This window comes from Mesoplodon densirostris, chromosome 18 (genome assembly GCF_025265405.1).
Source record: "Mesoplodon densirostris isolate mMesDen1 chromosome 18, mMesDen1 primary haplotype, whole genome shotgun sequence".
Classification (NCBI taxonomy): Eukaryota; Metazoa; Chordata; class Mammalia; order Artiodactyla; family Ziphiidae; genus Mesoplodon; species Mesoplodon densirostris.
Window position 1 is genome coordinate 13,412,088 of NC_082678.1, and position 17,519 is coordinate 13,429,606.

The 17,519-nt window shown below is 45.2% G+C and overlaps 2 protein-coding genes across 4 annotated transcripts in view; one reads left to right on the forward strand and one right to left on the reverse strand.

Annotated features, from left to right (window-relative positions):
- Positions 1 to 17,519, forward strand: part of WDR45B (WD repeat domain 45B) — a 36,042-nt gene that overhangs the window by 13,929 nt on the left and 4,594 nt on the right. For 2 of the 3 annotated variants that reach the window (XM_060080530.1, XM_060080529.1), the window contains exons 3-5: positions 9,242 to 9,343; positions 13,044 to 13,131; positions 14,548 to 14,642. In XM_060080530.1, the coding sequence (XP_059936513.1) occupies positions 9,242 to 9,343; positions 13,044 to 13,131; positions 14,548 to 14,642 (285 nt within the window). The remainder of the gene's footprint in view (positions 1 to 9,241; positions 9,344 to 13,043; positions 13,132 to 14,547; positions 14,643 to 17,519) is intronic. The other variant, XM_060080531.1, reaches the window with a different exon arrangement.
- Positions 12,322 to 12,521, reverse strand: LOC132477947 (cytochrome c oxidase assembly protein COX14-like). Its single transcript, XM_060080533.1, has one exon. The coding sequence runs from the start codon at positions 12,519 to 12,521 to the stop codon at positions 12,348 to 12,350; it is 174 nt and encodes a 57-aa protein (XP_059936516.1). The 3' UTR covers positions 12,322 to 12,347.

A 17,519-nucleotide genomic window follows, 5' to 3' on the forward strand; every position in this document is an offset into this window, starting at 1 on the left:
CTCTCTCTCTTCTCCTTCTGGGACCCCTATAATGCGAATGTTGTTGCATTTAATGTTGTCCCAGAGGTCTCTTAGGCTGTCTTCATTTCTTTTCATTCTTTTTTCTTTATTCTGTTCCACAGCAGTGAATTCCACCATTCTGTCTTCCAGGTCACTTACCGTTCTTCTGCCTCAGTTATTCCGCTATTGATTCCTTCTAGTGTAGTTTTCATTTCAGTTATTGTATTGTTCATCTCTGCTTGTTTGTTCTTTAATTCGTCTGGGTCTTCGTTAAACATTTCTTGGATCTTCTCCATCTTTGCCTCCATTCTTTTTCCAAGGTTCTGGATTATCTTCACTATCATTCTGAATTCTTCTTCTGGAAGGTTGCCTATCTCCACTTCATTTAGTTGTTTTTCTGGGGTTTTGTCTTGTTCCTTCATCTGGTACATAGCCCTCTGCCTTTTCATTTTGTCTGTCTTTCTGTGAATGTGGTTTTTGTTCCACAGGCTGCATTATTGTAGTTCTTCTTGCTTCTGCTGTCTGCCCTCTGGTGGATGAGGCTATGTAAGAGGCTTGATGGGAGGGACTGGTGGTGGGTAGAGCTGACTGTTGCTCTGGTGGGCAGAGCTCAGTAAAACTTTAATCCACTTGACTGTTGATGGGTGGGGCTGGGTTCCATCCCTGTTGATTGATTGGCCTGAGGCAACCCAACACTGGAGCCTACCTGGGCTCTTTGGTGGGGCAATGACAGACTCTGGGAGGGCTCACACCAAGGAGTACTTCCCAGAACTTCTGTTGCCAGTGTCCTTGTCCCCACGGTGAGCCACAGCCCCCCTCCTCCCCCACCTCTGCAGGAGACCCTCCAACACTAGCAGGTAGGTCTGGTTCAGTCTCCCCTGGGGTCACTGCTCCTTCCCCTGGGTCCCGATGCACACACTACTTTGTGTGTGCCCTTCGAGAGTGGAGTCTCTGTTTCCCCCAGTCCTGTCGAAGTTCTCCAGTCAATTCCCACTAGGCTTCAAAGTCTGATTCTCCAGGAATTCCTCCTCCCGTTGCCAGACCCCCAGGTTGGGAAGCCTGACGTGGGGCTCAGAACCTTCACTCCAGTGGGTGGACTTCTGTGGTATAAGTGTTCTCCAGTCTGTGAGTCACCCACCCAGCCGTTATGGGATTTGATTTTACTGTGATTGCGCCCCTCCTGCTGTCTCATTGTGGCTTCTCCTTTGTCTTTGGATGTGAGGTATCTTTTTTGGTGAGTTCCAGTGTCTTCCTGTCGATGATTGTCCAGCAGCTAGTTGTGATTCTGGTGTTCTCTCAAGAGGGAGTGAGAGCACGCACGTCCTGTACTGCGCCATCTTGGTTCCTCCTCTCCGGTATCGGCCTTACAGGATTTTATCTGAAGGAAAAAATTGGGAAAAAGATGCTAGATGCTGTGGTACATCCTGACACGGAGGTACAGCCGTGACGCACTGTTAGAGGGAAGAGTTGGAAAATAGTGTGATGGTGCCAGGTGGTGCCATTGGTTTGTTGAGTTCAGTACAAGTACACGCATGATCTCGTTTACAGCTGTTTCTACTTAATGCTCTTCTGTGTTGTTTTATTTTCATAGTGATAATATATAATTTGTATAATGAGAAACAATTAAGATATTTCCATTAAAAGAAAACTCCTCGGAAATAAAAGGAGCTGGAGGTTGTAGGGCAGAGGCAAGATGAAAAGGCAGGGGGGCTGCTGTCGTGCCAGGAGGGCCCAGTTCTCCCCTTTCGTATGAGAGCCTCTCGGCGGAATGGAGGTTAAGCCAACACGTAGACGTCCTTCTCCCCCATTTTATTTCAGTTTCTTTTTTTTCTCTCTTTTTTTTTTTGGCCAAGCTGCTTGTGGGATCTTAGTTCCCTGACCAGGGATCGAACCCGAGCTCTCAGCAGTGAGAGCGCGGAGTCCTAACCACTGGACCGCCAGGAAATTCCCCCCAGTTTCTCATTTTTTTTGAGGCAGGTTCTGTAGGAAGAGTGGGACCTGTCAGGTATTGATTTGTGCCTGAAGCTTGCATCAGTCGAAGTTTCCTTGGAGCCTGTCTTGTGTCCTCCGTCTCTCTCTGGAGTTTAGTCTGCTGCATAGCCAGCTGCTGGGCCTGGGGACTTTTAGAAATGTGGATATTGACGAGCATCCTTGGGTGCATGTCTCTGCTATTCTGTCAGTGTGAGTGACGCCTGTTGATCTTTCAGGACCAGCCCTTGGGGCCTGGGACTCGGGGGCTCTGATGGCAATCTTGGGCTTCCTTTTGGAAGGCCCCCTCCTCTCCAGCTGCAGGAGGTGGGGGTCAGACACCCTTGGGGGCTGTGGCAGGTGCTCAGTGGGGTGGCGGCTGTGGCCCTGGGTGGGGGTCACTAAAAGTCCTCTGACTCTCCTGGAGTTTGGAGTCTCACCCTTTGATTGCTTCCGCTCTTCCCAGGAAAGCCTCACGTTCCCCTTTCTCTGCCTCACCAGTTGATGCTGAAAAATCTGCTTTTCTCTTTTCCTTTCCAAAGGCCAGAGGCCATAGCAGTTTACAGTGGTCAAAACTGCTGTCTTAATCCTTAACTTTTAACATCTTGGTAATCTTGACATTGATGTTTTTTTTAATTGCATCAGAGTCAGCCATAGCATAGGCATCAAGGTAAAACAAAATAATTCTGATTTCGTGTAATACTGTTTTATTGTTGTCGTTGTTAGAAAGAGGCTTAGAGAAAAATCATAGCCTGTATCATTTAAATTAAAACTTTTTAAAAACTTTTAAACAGAATGTAATATCCTTTTAGCACATTTTTTTTTTTTTTTTTTTTTTGCGATACACGGGCCTCTCACTGTTGTGGCCTCTCCCGTTGCGGAGCACAGGCTCTGGACGCGCAGGCTTAGCAGCCATGGCTCACAGGCCCAGCCGCTCCGCGGCACGTGGGATCCTCCCGGACCGGGGCACGAACCCGTGTCCCCTGCATCAGCAGGCGGACTCTGAACCACTGCGCCACCAGGGGAAGCCCCTTAACACATTTTTGGTGATTTCTTCACGTGAAGTACTTCAGCTTTCGTTTTTTTCCCCATCCCACCCGATCGGTTCTCTGTGTCCAGGTCACATTTCAGAGGCTGTTGTGCCTCCTGGCATTTCTTCATTCTCCCATTAGCTTGGTTACATCTTGCTAAGGGAGTGACTTGCTGCTTTTAGAACTTGAGAAAACTCATGACTTTGACAAATCCAACATTAATAAGTTTGAAGTCTCAGTGCTTGCATAGTGTTGTGTTAGTATTAAATATTCTCCCTTGGTTGGATAGTATTTTAAAAATATGTTGGTTACCTCTTGGCATAATTCACAGGTTTCTCTTACTAAATTTGATTCTAGAACTTAGTGAACCTGCACTGAGGAAATAAGTACACCCCTAACAGACCCCCCAGAACTCTTCATCTTGCAAAACTGAAACTCTGTCCCTATTAGACACTGACTCCCCTTCCCCCTCCCCCAGCCCCCACCATCCTACTTTCTGTCTCTATGAATTTGTCTACTCCAGGGACTTCATATAAGTAGACTCATACAGTATTTGTCCTTTTGTGACTGACTTATTTCATTTAACATAATAGCCTCAAAGTTCATCTGTGTTGTACCAGTGTTGTACCATGTTCCAGAACTTCCTTTTTAAGCTGAGTAATATTCCATTATGTGGCTGGACCATGTTTTGTTCACCCCTTAGTAGACGTTTGGGTTACTTCTACCTCTTGGGTGTTGTGAATAATGCTGCTGTAAATATGGGTGTGAAAATATCTCTTCACAGCCTTGATTTCAGTTCTTTTGAATGTATACTAACAAGTGGGATTGCTGGATCATGTGGTAGTCTGTTTTTAATTTTTTGAGGAACCACCATACAGTCTCCAGTAGCAGCTGCACCAGCAGTACACAGGGATTCCTATTTCTCTACATCCTTGCCAACACTTGTTATTTTCTGTGTTTTGGTTTTTTTTGTTTTTTTGATAGTGGCCATCTTAATGATTGTGGCAGGATATCTCATTGTGTTGTTGCTTTAATTGAAGTATAATTGATTTACAGTGTTATGTTGGTTTCTGGTGTATGGCAAAGTGATTCAATTATCCATACATATATCTTCTTTTTCAGATTCTTTTCCATGATAGGTTATTACAAGATAACTGAGTATAGTTCCTTGTGCTATGCGGCAGATCCTTGTTTACCTATTTTATTTTATTTTTAAAAATTAATTTATTTATATATTTTTGGCTGTGTCGGGTCTTCATTGCTTCATGCAGGCTTTCTCTAGTTGCGGCGAACAGGGGTACTCTTCATTGTAGTGCATGGGCTTCTCATTGCGGTGGCTTCTCTTGTTGCAGAGCACGGGCTCTAGGCACGCGGGCTTCAGTAGTTGTGGCACACAGGCTCAATAGTTGTGGCTTGCAGGCTCTAGAGTGTGGGCTCAGTAGTTGTGGTGCATGGGCCTAGTTGCTCCACAGCATGTGGGATCTTCCCAGGCCAGAGCTCGAACCTGTGTCCCCTGCATTGGCAGGTGGATTCCCAACCACTGCGTCACCAGGGAAGTCCTACTTATTATATATATATTAGGGTGTATATATTAATCCCAAACTCCTAATTTATCCCCCCCTCCCCCCGATCCCCTTTGGTAACTGTAAGTTTGTTTTCTGTATGTCTGTGAGTCTATTTCTGTTTTGTAAGTAAGTTCATTTGTATCAGTTTTTAATTATTTTATTTTATTTTTACAATATTTATATATTTTGGCTGCGTTGGGTCTTAGTTGCAGCACGTGGGATCTTTCATTGCGGCACGCGGGCTTAGTAGCCCCGCAGCATGTGGGATCTTAGTTCCCCAACCAGGGATCGAACCGGTGTTCCCTGCATCGCAAGACAGATTCTTAACCACTGGACCACCAGGGAAGTCCCATTTGTATCATTTTTTTAGATTCCACATATAAGTGATACCATAATATATTTGTCTTTATCTTTCTGACTTCACTTAGTATGATAATCTCTGAGTCCATCCATGTTGCTGCAAATGGCATTATTTCATTCTTTTTTAAGTCTGAATAATATTCCATTATGTATATATATATCACATCTTCTTTATCCTTTCATCTGTCGATGGACATTTAGGTTGCTTCCACATCTTGGTTATTGTAAATAGTGCTGCTGCAAACATTGGGGTGCATTGTATCTTTTTGAATTAGAGTTTTTTCTGGATATATGCCCAAGAGTGGGATTGCAGGATAATATGGTGAACTCTATTTTTAGTTTTTAAAGGAACCTCCATATTGTTCTCCATAGTGGCTGCACCAATTTGCTTTCCCACCCACAGTGTGGGAGGGTTCCCTTTTCTCCACATCCTCTCCGGCATTTATTATTTGTAGACTTTTTGATGATGGCCATTCTCACTGGTGTTAGGTGATACCTCATTGTAGTTTTGATCTGCATTTCTCTAATAATTAGCGATATTGAGCATCTTTTCATGTGCTTGTTAGCCATCTGTATGTCTTCTTTGGAGAAATGTCTGTTTAGGTCTTCTGACCATCTTTTGATTGGGTTGTTTGTGGTTTTTTGTTATTGAGTTGTATGAGCTGTTTGTATATTTTGGAAATTAAGCCCTTCTCAGTAGCATCGTTTGCAAATACTTTCTCCCAGTCCATAGGTTGTCTTTTTGTTTTGTTTATGGTTTCCTTTGCTGTGCAAAAGCTTTTAAGTTTAATTAGGTCCCATTTGTTTATTTTTGTTTTTATTTCTATTACTCGAGAAGATGGATCCAAAAAAATATTGCGGTGATTTATGTCAAAAAGTGTTCTGCCTATGTTTTCCTCTAGGAGTTTTATAGTATCTGGTCTAACATTTAGGTGTGTTTTTTTCTTTTGCTTTGGTTTGTTGTTGTTGTTGTTTTGGGTTTTTTTGGCAGCGCCATGTGTCATGGGGGATCTTAGTTCCCTGACCAGGGATCGAACCCATGTGCCCTGCAGTGGAAGTGTGGAGTCTGAACCATTGGACCACCAGGGAAGTCCTACATTTAGGTTTTTAATCAATTTTGAGTTTATTTTTGTATATAGTGTTAGAGAATGTTCTAATTTCATTCTTTTATGTGTAGCGGTCCAGTTTTCCCAGCACCGTTTATTGAAGAGACTGTCTTTTTTCCTTTGTATATTCTTGCCTCCTTTGTCATAGATTAATTGATCATAGTTTGTGGGTTTATTTCTGGGCTCTCTGTTTTGGTCCATTGATCTATGTGTCTGGTTTTGGGCCAATACCACACTGTTTTGATTACTGTAGCTTTGTAGTATAGTCCGAAGTCAGGAAGTGTGATTCTTCCAGCTCTGTTCTTCTTTCTCAGGATTGTTTTGGCTATTTGGGATCTTTTGTGTTTCCATACAAATTTAAAAACTTTTTTGTTCTAATTCTGTGAAAAATGCCATTGGTAATTTTATAGGGATTGCATTGAATCTGTAGATTGCCTTGGGTAGTATGGTCATTTTAGCAATATTAATTCTTTCAGTCCAAGAACACTGTATATCTTTCCATATGTTTGTGTCATCTACAACACACTGACAACAGAATATCAGAAAGAGAAATTAAGGAAACAGTTCCATTTACCATTGCATCAAAAATAATAAAATACCTAGTAATAAACCTACCTAAGAAGGCAAAAGACTTGTACTCCTAAAACTAAGATGCTGATGAAAGAAGTTGAAGATGACACAAACAGATGGAAAGATATACCGTGTTCTCATTGTGGTTTTGACTTGCATTTCTGTATTTAGTGATGTGCATCTTTTCATGAGTGTTGAACACATATATCATCTTTGGAGAAATGTCTATTCAAGTCCTTTGCCCATTTTTTATAATCCAATTATTTGACTTTTTTTTGTTTTGTTTTATTATTGTTTTAGGGTTGTAGGAGCTCTTTATATATTTTTGATATTAACCTGTTAGCAGGGATGTGATTTGCAGACGTTTCTCCCATTTTGCTTTTCACTTTAAGTTCTTTAATGCACAAAAGGTTTTAAAGTTTCATGTAGTCCCATTGGTCTGTTTTTGCTTTAAAAATTTTATTTATTTATTTATTTGCCTGCACTGGGTCTTAGTTGCGGCATGCAGAATCTTTTATTTAGTTGCAGCATGCAGGCTCTTGGTTGCAGCATGCAGGATCTAGTTCCCTGACCAGGGATTGAACCCGGGCCCCCTGCCCTGGGAGCGTGGAATGTTAACCAATGGACCACCAGGGAAGTCCCAGTCTGTTTTTGCTTTTGTTGTCTGTGCTTTTTTTGGGGGGGGGGTATGCGGGCCTCTCACTATTGTGGCCTCTCCCGTTGCGGAGCACAGGCTCCGGACGCGCAGGCTCAGCGGCCATGGCTCATGGGCCCAGCCGCTCCACGGGATGTGGGATCCTCCCAGACCAGGACACGAACCCGTGTCCCCTGTATCGGCAGGCGGACTCTCAACCACTGCGCCACCAGGGAAGCCCCTGTTGTCTGTGCTTTTGATGTCATGTCCAAGAAGTCATTGCCAAGTCCAGTGCCATGAAGCTTTTTGCCTTTGTTTTCTTCCAGGAGTCTTGTAGTTTTGGATCATCTTACATTTAGGTCTTTAACCCATTTTGAGTTAGCTTTTTTTTAAAAAATTAAGTAAATTAATTAATTAATTAATTTTTGGCTGTGTTGGGTCTTCATTGCTGTGTGTGGGCTTTCTCTAGGTGCGCGGCGAGCGGGGGCTACTCTTCGTTGCAGTGCGTGGGCTTCTTATTGAGGTGGCTTCTCTTGTTGCGGAGCACAGGCTCTAGGCACGTGGGCTTCAGTAGTTGTGGCTTGCGCGCTCTAGAGCGCAGGTTCAGTAGTTGTGGCACACGGGCTTAGCTGCTCCACAGCATGTGGGATCTTCCTGGACCAGGGATCAAACCCACTGACGGACCAGGGATCCGTCCTCTCCATTGGCAGGTGGATTCTTAACCACAGCACCACCAGGGAAGTCCCCTGAGTTAGCTTTTGTACATGATACAAGTTAAGGGTCAACTTCATTCTTCTTTGTCAGTTTTCCCAACAAGCGTTTGCTGAAGAGACCGTCTTCTCCCCCACTGGTGCTCAGCATTTGTTTAATAGCCGGTTATTACAAGTTTTGCTCAGCTTTGGTCTGTTGGAGTCCATTAATCTCTTCAAGAGTGTAAAGGCCAAGGCTGAAGGTTAACCAGCAGCTAGTCTCCCTGTGCCCAGTGAGTGCATCCAGGGAACCAGGTGGTGCCTGTGGTGATGAAGGCGTGTCCCGCACTGTGGGGTGAAGGATTTCTGCGCGGTCATGGGTCTGAGGCCGCACACTGAGCCGAGAACGGTTTAAGGACTGAAGCATTGTAGTCCTTTGAGTTTGGGCTGTGGCCACATCCTGTTACAGCGAGAATTACTTGAGGTGGCTTGTGTGTCACAGGACCATTAAATTGTTTATAAGGAGTACTGTGTTCCTTGTGGATAATGTTAAGCACAGAGTCCTTTCTAGGGTTTCTGCTAGGCCTTGAATTTGAAACTTCTCCTTGAGCAAGCTGATGGACTTTGAGTCCCTCTTGGGCGGCTCTGACTGGACAGGTAGGAGTCAATTTTTAGGTTAACTTCTGATTTTCAGAGGTTTTGTTTCCTGGCTTGCCCCTCACTGTCCCAGGAGCTCGTGGTCACAACAGACCAGAGTGGAAGCTGGGGAGATGGGGTGGGGCGGCCCTGCTGCGACGGGAACCATTCAGAGCACAGTGTGCTTTCCTGAGCCCCCCACTCCTCCTGGGGGCTCCTGTTGCTCCCCTGAGAGAGCCTGTTGGGCTTCCTTCTGTCGTGGATCACAGCTGAAAATCTGCTGACATGTTTGTCTTCACATAATTTGTGAACATTTTTGAGCATTTCGGACTTCCAGTCGAAGAGGTGTTTAAAGTGGTGAAAAGGAATTCCAGCTTTTGCATCACAGCATACTTCCTCAGAGCTTACAAATTTTGCTGCACCTTAAAATACGAACTCAGATATTTCATACATTTTGCTACATGGCTTCTTAGGCTCCTAGTGTTTGCACATGAGAATACAGTTCATGATGACAGGATGCTGAGAGGTCTGAAGCTAATTATTTTCCTAGCCAGTCACTATTCTCATTTCTAATGGCAGATACAAATTACTGATTAAAAATCAAATTCTGACTGTTACGTTTTTACTTTTTTTCTTTTTTTAATTGTAAAATATACATACTGACTTATTTTTATCATTTCAGAATTTCTAGAAGGAGGAGTTGGCCATATTGAAATGTTATTTCGCTGCAACTATTTAGCTTTAGTTGGTGGTGGAAAAAAGCCGAAATACCCTCCGAACAAAGGTAAAGTAATCCTGCATTTAATTATGCACCTCATGTGTAGTCCTCTCTTGAACTTCTTAGAGTATCTTTGTGTCTCTGGCTACATTGGATCTTCCATGGTGGCCCTGTGACACATGAAGGACTAGTCCCTGGGAAAGAAGCATCCAGAGAGAGAGTGTCTTTTCTCTGCTGCTCCTGGGAGAAGACACGTGTGACCAGGGTCACTTGTCCCCATGGACATTGAGCACGTACTTTTCAGTTGTGTTGTCTGGATGGGGGCCTTCGCACCATTTTGTTCTGGATGTTCTTCTGTGGTTGGCGTCCTGTGCTGTGAGCTCCTTTTAAAGCCAGGTGTGGGGAGGCTGCTTCTCCTGCAGAGAGCCACTGACTCACAGAAACATATAGAACAGAGAACAGCTGGGCTCTGGGTTGAGGAGTGTTGTTCCTGGTGTGTGTGTGTGTGTGTGTCTTTGTTCAAAGAGATGGCATTGTAAAGAGTGTGGCTCTTTGAAAGTAAAGGAGAGGGACTTCCCTGGTGGTGCAGTGGTTAAGAATCCGCCTGCCAATACAGGGGACATGGGTTCGAGCCTTGGTCTGGGAAGATCCCACATGCCGCGGAGCAGCTAAGCCCAGGCACCGCAACTACTGAGCCTGTGCTCTAGAGCCTGCGAGCCACAGCTACTGAAGCCTGCGTGCCTAGAGCCCATGCTCCACAACAAGAGAAGCCACCGCAATGAGAAGTCCACATACCACAACGAAGAGTAGCCCCCACTCGCCACAACTAGAGAAAGCCCGCACGCAGCAATGAAGACCCAACACAGCCAAAAATAAATAAATAAATAAATAAATAAATAAATAAATATTTTAAAAAGAAGAAGGGCTTCCCTGGTGGCGCAGTGGTTGAGAGTCCGCCTGCCGATGCAGGGGACACGGGTTCATGCCCCGGTCCGGGAAGATCCCACGTGCCGCGGAGCGGCTGGGCCCGTGAGCCATGGCCGCTGGGCCTGCACATCCGGAGCCTGTGCTCCACAACGGGAGAGGCCACAACAGTGAGAGGCCCGCCTACTGCAAAAAAAATAAAAATAAAAAAAAAAAAGAAGGATTACTTGGGCTCCTTGGGGATGGGCAGAGATTCTGCTGCTGGATCAGTCTTTGTCATATGAAGAATTTCATTGATCATTGATCATTGGTGAGGAGTCAGTAGCTTAGCCCCACCTGTGGCACTGTTGGGAGGTGTCACTGCTCCCCGCCCCCAAGGGAGCAGTGGACCGGATAATCTCTGGGGTCTCTTTCACCTGTAACATCTTACTCTCAGTAAAAAAAATTCCGAGAAGTGAGAGTCTCAGAAATTTTGCAGAAGAAAAATATTTTTTAGAAGAAAGCAGTTTTCTAACAACATTTTGAGTAAAATTTAAGCTTTTTGTAGTGTGCTAAGGGCAACTTTTAAAAAAGAACTTGGTCTGTTTAAACTTTTGTAAGATTAAAAATACATTTTTTCAATGTCAAAATTACTGCTTAATATTTTAACGATTATCAATTAAGATGCATGGTGTTACAGTGTAAAGAATCTAGTGTCTTTGGTTTGTGAAAACAGAATAAAACAGGACTGGAGGAGACTGGTTTGTCACGGTGACCCACTGGGTCCTGACAGGGTGCTGTTCAGGGAGCAGAGAGGCCCTTTCCATTTAGGAGGAAGTCCAGAATTTTGAAATATATTTTTTGCTATTAGGAACTGTATCAAGAGACAGACATACAGGATCCCGCCCAGTACATTTAAAATTCTGGGTTTCCTGCAGTAGGGCAGCTCGCAGCCCTCAGAGGCCATGGATTTTTCTCACTACCCAAGGCATCGTGTCTGGTCACTTTTGTTCTGTGAATGAGAATTCGTGCTGCTTCCTCTGGGGCTTCATCACACTGTTTCCAGACATTTCTGAAAATGGAGTTCACCCGTATTTGTGACACCCTTGACATCCGTATCTGTGGGCTTCTGTCTGGTTTGGGCCGGTTTGGGCCAGTTTGCGTTTGTGTTGAGTTGTAGGCTTTCTGGTGTTAGGTTGCAGGGCCAGAGGAAGTTCACTGAATTGCTTTCGTGTTCAAGAGTAGAGTGTCCTTTGCCCAGAGGGTCGTGAACATCTGGTTTGGGGAAGATACTATTTTCAGTAAGGTAACTGTCTACTCACTGACACGTTGGTGCCCTTTAAGGAAGAGCCGATGGGAAAAGTTTATCAAAGATGGTGTTTGAAGGAGCAAGAAGAGCACTGTTCTCCGCTTCAGTTTTGAGTGGTTATAAATGATAGCTAACCTCTTCGATAGTAAATACGTCTTAGGTTACTTGATAATAGTTTTGGCAGTTCTGGTAGGCTGGTATTCAGTGGTCTCTTGATTTGAAACTTAGGATTCTTACCCATTCTGGCAAAACTTACCCCTGAATTCCACCGGGCTGTTGTTGGTCATGGTGTTGGGACCTTTAGGGGAAACATTCTTCCCTTCCATTCTCAGTCAGCCGTAACCTGACTGTTTAGGGAGCTTATTTCCCTCACCCCACACGCTTTGTACCCAGCTTTTCAAGTGGAAAAGAGGTCTGGACACACACTCTTCATCCTCCAGGGTTGTCTGTAAATTGTCTCAGCCCTTGGGACATAAACTGCTAATCCATCCTGACGGAAGATTGTAGTGTGAGCAGAAGATATTCCAGAGCTTGAAGCAGAGCGAGAACAGTCAGGGCTGAAGAACACTGGCCCTGGTTTTTATGTGTCTCATTTCCCCATGAAAGAACCCTTTCTTTTCTTTTTCTTTTGACGTGGTAAACGATTTAATGTCTGTAGGTGTGCCTCACCCTCCCATTCCTGTTACAATTCAGTAGCCTCTCCAAACTGACTGTACCAGAGAAAACGTGGGCACTTTTTCCCAGCAGAGTTCGAAAACCATTAAGGCCCTGATCCTCTTGATTCAGAAATGATTGCAGGTGAGGTCGTTCCACAGCATGCCTCAGGTCTGTCTGCTCGAGGAAAAAAGCCCCCCAGCTCTACGGGACTCGCGAGGTCTTCTGTTCTTCTGCAGCCTGGCGCTGGGAGCTGCGCCGCTCGCAATAGTGGTAGGCTGGGGCACTGCAGAGGTAGCTGCCGTCAGCAGTGAGGGGCACCGTGGAGGTGGAGGAGGTCTCGTAGCCAGTGTCGGCTGGTTGCTTGGCCGTTGGCATGTTGTCCCCTGGATGCAGCCTCTCCCTTCCCTCCGACCGAGGCCTCCAGCCTGCGTGACCTCCCAGCGCAGCCGGACCCTTTCTTTTCTTAATCCAGGTTTATCTCTAGCACTTGGTACCTGTGGTTGGGCTTGCTTTTTGGCTCAGTCTAGTAGAACCAAGGAAAGAGAGGTGGAGAGAAGTTTGCCTAAAAACTAGGCAAGGGTTGGCAGGGAGGAGGCTCAAGTGCGCTTGAGTGCCTGTGTGCATGCCTGTGTGTATAGAGAGGCAGAGACTGGCTGCCTGAGGTGTGAGCAGGTGTGTGGTTGCTGAATAGGAGGGCGGGAGGGCGGTGGGGGGCGGTCTGAGACCTGGGAGCGGGACCGTCCTGCCAGTGGGAGAGCCTCGTGTCCCCGCACCCCACCCCCACCCAACGCGCTCCCAGTCAGGTGTTTGTGATGTGAGGACTCCTTCAGGAGTGGCCTTAGCAAGCCCGCCCCTGGCCTGTTCATTACCATGTTCATACATTCTTTCCTGTTTCAGTGATGATCTGGGATGACCTGAAGAAGAAGACTGTGATTGAAATAGAGTTTTCTACCGAAGTCAAGGCTGCCAAATTACGGCGAGATAGGTAGGTTTGGTGTCTCATTTTTAGAGGTAGAACAGTCACTTTCTCTGAAGATGGCTGAAATCATTTTATATTGAAGGAAGAGAAGTGAAGTGTTCAGGAAAACGATGTATAAAAACGTGAGACTGTAGTTTATAACCCAAGGACATAAGGAAGGCAGTGAATTTTATTTGCCTCCCAGGATCACTTACAGGTGAGTGGTCGGTGGGCGTGGCTGAAGTGCACCTCCGCGGACCCGGCCCCCGGCCAGCCCTGCCCCTCCAGCTCTCAGTCCTTCAGGGGAGCCGTTCCACCCGACAGGTACAGACTGAGGACTCGAGTTTTGAACCTTGAATTGCCTCCCTCTTAGCCCACACTTGTCCAAATGCTGCCTCATACATGTTTCAATCTGAAAGTAAAAGAAAATTCAGGAACTCCTCACAGAGAAGCTGTCATTGAGTCTCACCTGTTGAAAGTAGCAGGTCTCTCTCAGCTGTTGCCTTTCTGGGGTTTAGGAGAGCACAGGAGTTTTTCCTAGTATGTTGACGGAGGTCGAGCAGAGCTTCATCACTTTGGGTTTTGGTGTGATTTACATGTTGTGCTCGGCTGTGGTGTGATTTACATGTTGTGCTCGGCTGTGGTATGATTTACATGTTGTGCTCGGCTGTGGTGTGATTTGCATGTTGTGCTCGGCTGTGGTGTGATTTACATGCTATACTTGGCTGTGGGAGGACAGATGCTGAACCAGACAAGTGTGAATAGGGGTCTGTCATCCCTGCACTCGTAGGTAGACTTGTTTCTTCCAGGAATGTCAGCATTTAGGGGCTCGTAATAATGCAAATCCTGGAGCCAAATCAAGGATATTCCACTTTCTTACATTTCTGGATTGTCAAGACGTGTCTAAAAGTGTGTTAAGATAGAATTTTTGCCTTTGTGTCCTGCTTGGTTCTTACTCTAGACAAGAGTATTTGATGAAAATGCCCTCCCAGCCCTCGGGCTATACTTTCCTCCAGCCGGTGAGAGGCGCTCATTCCTAGTGCCAGCCTCGCGCCCAGAGGCTCCCTGCCAACCTGCTCCGCAGACCTTGCTGCCCAGTGCCTGGGTTCAGGAATGACCCTCTTTTTAAATTAATTAATTAATTAATTAATTAATTTGGCCGTGCTGGGTCTTAGTTGCGGCATGCGGGATCTTTAGTTGCAGCATGCGAACTCCTAGTTGCATCATGTGGGATCTAGTTCCCTGACCAGGGATTGAACCCAGGCCCCCTGCATTGGGAGCGTGGAGCCTTAGCCACTGGACCACCAGGGAAATCCCCGGAATGACCCTCTTGTATTTGCTCTTTGCGGTGTTTCTGTTTCCAGATGATAAGAACAAAAGTCATAAAATGTTTGAGTTTCACTTTGGGGGAGAGAAATTCTGATGGTGTTTTTCTCTTTCCAGAATTGTGGTTGTTTTGGACTCTATGATCAAGGTGTTTACATTCACACACAATCCTCATCAGTTGCACGTCTTTGAAACCTGCTATAACCCGAAAGGTAAGAATCCAGAGGAGGATGGATGGTAGAAACTGGCTTCCTGGGTCCGATCCAGGCGGGACGCAGACCCATGCTGGGCGCCTCTCCTCCAGGTGGTCTTGGAGTGGTGTCGCCCTAGTGGTGGGTCCTGGGGCATCTGGGGCTCTGGGGAAGGGTCTGGGAGATGCAAGCTCCCCATCTCGGTCCCTACCTTCTCCCCTGAACCTTCCCACCGTCACAGCCCAGCTTCCTTTCTGTGGTTCTAAGACCCTGCCTCTCACCAGAATCATCGGAGTCCCTCTTGGGATTTTTCACTGTCAGCCATTCAGGAGCTCCATGGTGAGCCCTGGAATCCATGTTTTTATTAAGTTCTGAGACATTTCCTTCCCTTTTTCTTCTGGCTGGTGGATTACGTGTGGCTGACTTTGTTATTCATTTTATCATCTTAACTTTGCTTTTAAAATTTTTGGTTTTTTTCTTCTTGCTTTATTGAGGTATAATTTACATAAAACTCATTTTAAGTGTATCATTTGATAAACTTTAGTCATTGTAAACAGTTGTGTAGCTGCCACCACAGTCAGGGCAGAACAGTCCCGTCACCCAGGAGTTTCCCCAGGCTGTGCCCTTCCCCACCTGACCTTCAGGTTTTGCCTTTTCAGATGTGTTTGGTATCTTTCTCTTAGCTTAATTTTTTTTTTTTTTTTTTTTTTGCGGTACGCGGGCCTCTCACTGCTGTGGCCCCTCCCGTTGCGGAGCACAGGCTCCAGATGTGCAGGCCCAGCGGCCATGGCTCACGGGCCCAGCCGCTCCACGGCACGTGGGATCCTCCCGGACCGGGGCACGAACCAGGGTCCCCTGCATCAGCAGGCAGACTCCCAACCACTGCGCCACCAGGGAAGCCCTCTTAGCTTAATATTTTTTAGATTCCTCCATGTTTTTGTGTGTGTGCTATTATTTTGCTCCTTTTTATTACTGAGTAGTATACCATCATATGGATATACCACAGCTGTTGATCCATACCAGATTTTTGGCTGTTATAAATAGAAGCTGCTGTACATGTTTACATGCAGGTCTTTTTGTGGATGTATTCTTTCATTTCTCTTGGAGTACAATTGCTGGGTCATATTGTAATTATTTTTTAGATTCCATATATAAGTGGTAATGTACAGTATCTGTCTTTCTCTGTCTGACTTATTTCACTTAGCAAAATACCCTCTAGGTCATCCATGTTGCTGCAGATAGCAAGATGTCATTCCTTTTTTATGGCTGAGTAGTATTTCATTGTGTATATATCCACTCTCTGTGTTTTGATTGGAGCATTTAGTCTATTTACATTTAAAGTAATTATTGATAGGTACGTACTTATTGCCACAAATTGTTTTGGGTTGTTTTGGTAGGTCTTTTTCTTTTGTTCTCTTCCCTTGTGATTTTTTTTTTTTTTTTTTTTGGCTGCACTGGGTCTTCGCTGCTGTGCATTGGCTTTCTCTAGTTGTGGCGAGCAGGGCTACCCTTTATTGCGGTGCGAGGGCTTCTCATTGCGGAGCACAGGCTCTAGGCACGCAGGCTTCAGTAGTTGTGGCATGCGGGCTCAGTAGTTGTGGTGCATGGGCTTAGTTTTGCTCTGCGGCATGTGGGATCTTCCCAGACCAGGGATCAAACCTGTGTCCCCTGCATTGGCAGGCGGATTCTTAAACCACTGTGCTACCAGGAAAATCCCTTCCCTTGTGATTTTATGACTGTCTTTAGTGTTATGTTTGGATTCCTTTCTCTTTTGTGTGTGTATCTATTATAGATTTTTGGTTTGTGGTTACTATGAGGTTTATATATAGCAGTCTGTATATATACATGTGATTACTTTAAATGGCCTGGTCTCTTAATTTCAAATGCATTTTAACAACCCGACATTTTACTCCCCTCTCCCCACAATTTGTTTTTGACATTATATCTTTTTGCTTTGTGTATCCTTTACTTATTGCGGATGTAGATGATTTTACTACCTTTGTCTTTTAACCTTCCCACTAGCTTTGTGTGTGATTGATATTATTACTTTTACTCTATATTTACTTTAACCAATGAGCTTTTTTATCAGTTTTCATGTTTTTGCTTGTGGCCTCTTCTTTTTTGCTTAGAGAAGTCCCTTTACCATTTGTTTAAAAGACTATCTTTTTTGCATTGAATTACCTTGATACTTTTTTTTTTAAAAATCAAATAAGTGTAAGATTCTTCTGAACTCTTTATTCTGCTCCAGTGGTCTGAGTTTCTTTCCTTATGCCAATATCAGATGACCTTGATTTCTGGAACTTCAAGATAATTCTTTTTTTAATGTATGTATGTATTTATTTATTTTTGGCTGTGTTGGGTCTTCACTGCTGTGCGCAGGCTTTCTTTAGTTGTGGCGAGTGGGGGCTACTCTTCGTTGCAGTGTGCGGGCTTCTCACTGCGGTGGCTTCTTCTGTCGTGGAGCACGGGCACTAGGCGCGCGGGCTTCAGTAGTTGTGGCATGTGGGCTCAGTAGTTGTGGCTTGCAGGCTCTAGAGCTCAGTCTCAGTAGTTGTGGTGCACAGGCTTAGTTGCTCCGTGGCATGTGGGATCTTCCTGGACCAGGGATCGAACCCGTGTCCCCTGCATTGGCAGACAGATTCTTAACTACTGCACCACCAGGGAAGTCCCTGGAACTTCAAGATAATTCTTGAAATTAGGTAGTATAAGTCCTCTAGTGTTGTTCCTATTTTATAAGAAATTGGGGGGCTATTCTAGGACCTTTTACTTTCCTTATAACTTAGTGACAGGTTGTCTGTTTCTTCAGAAGAGCCTGCAGAGATTTTAACTATGATTGCACTTACTCTGTAGGTGGGTGAAGGTAGGTTCCAAGCTGTGGTCACAGGACAGCTCTCCGCC

What these genes read in the sequence shown, in the direction of transcription:
- LOC132477947 (XM_060080533.1), bottom strand. Translation starts at nt 12,521, where the DNA reads ATGCCAACGGCCAAGCAACCAGCCGACACTGGCTACGAGACCTCCTCC.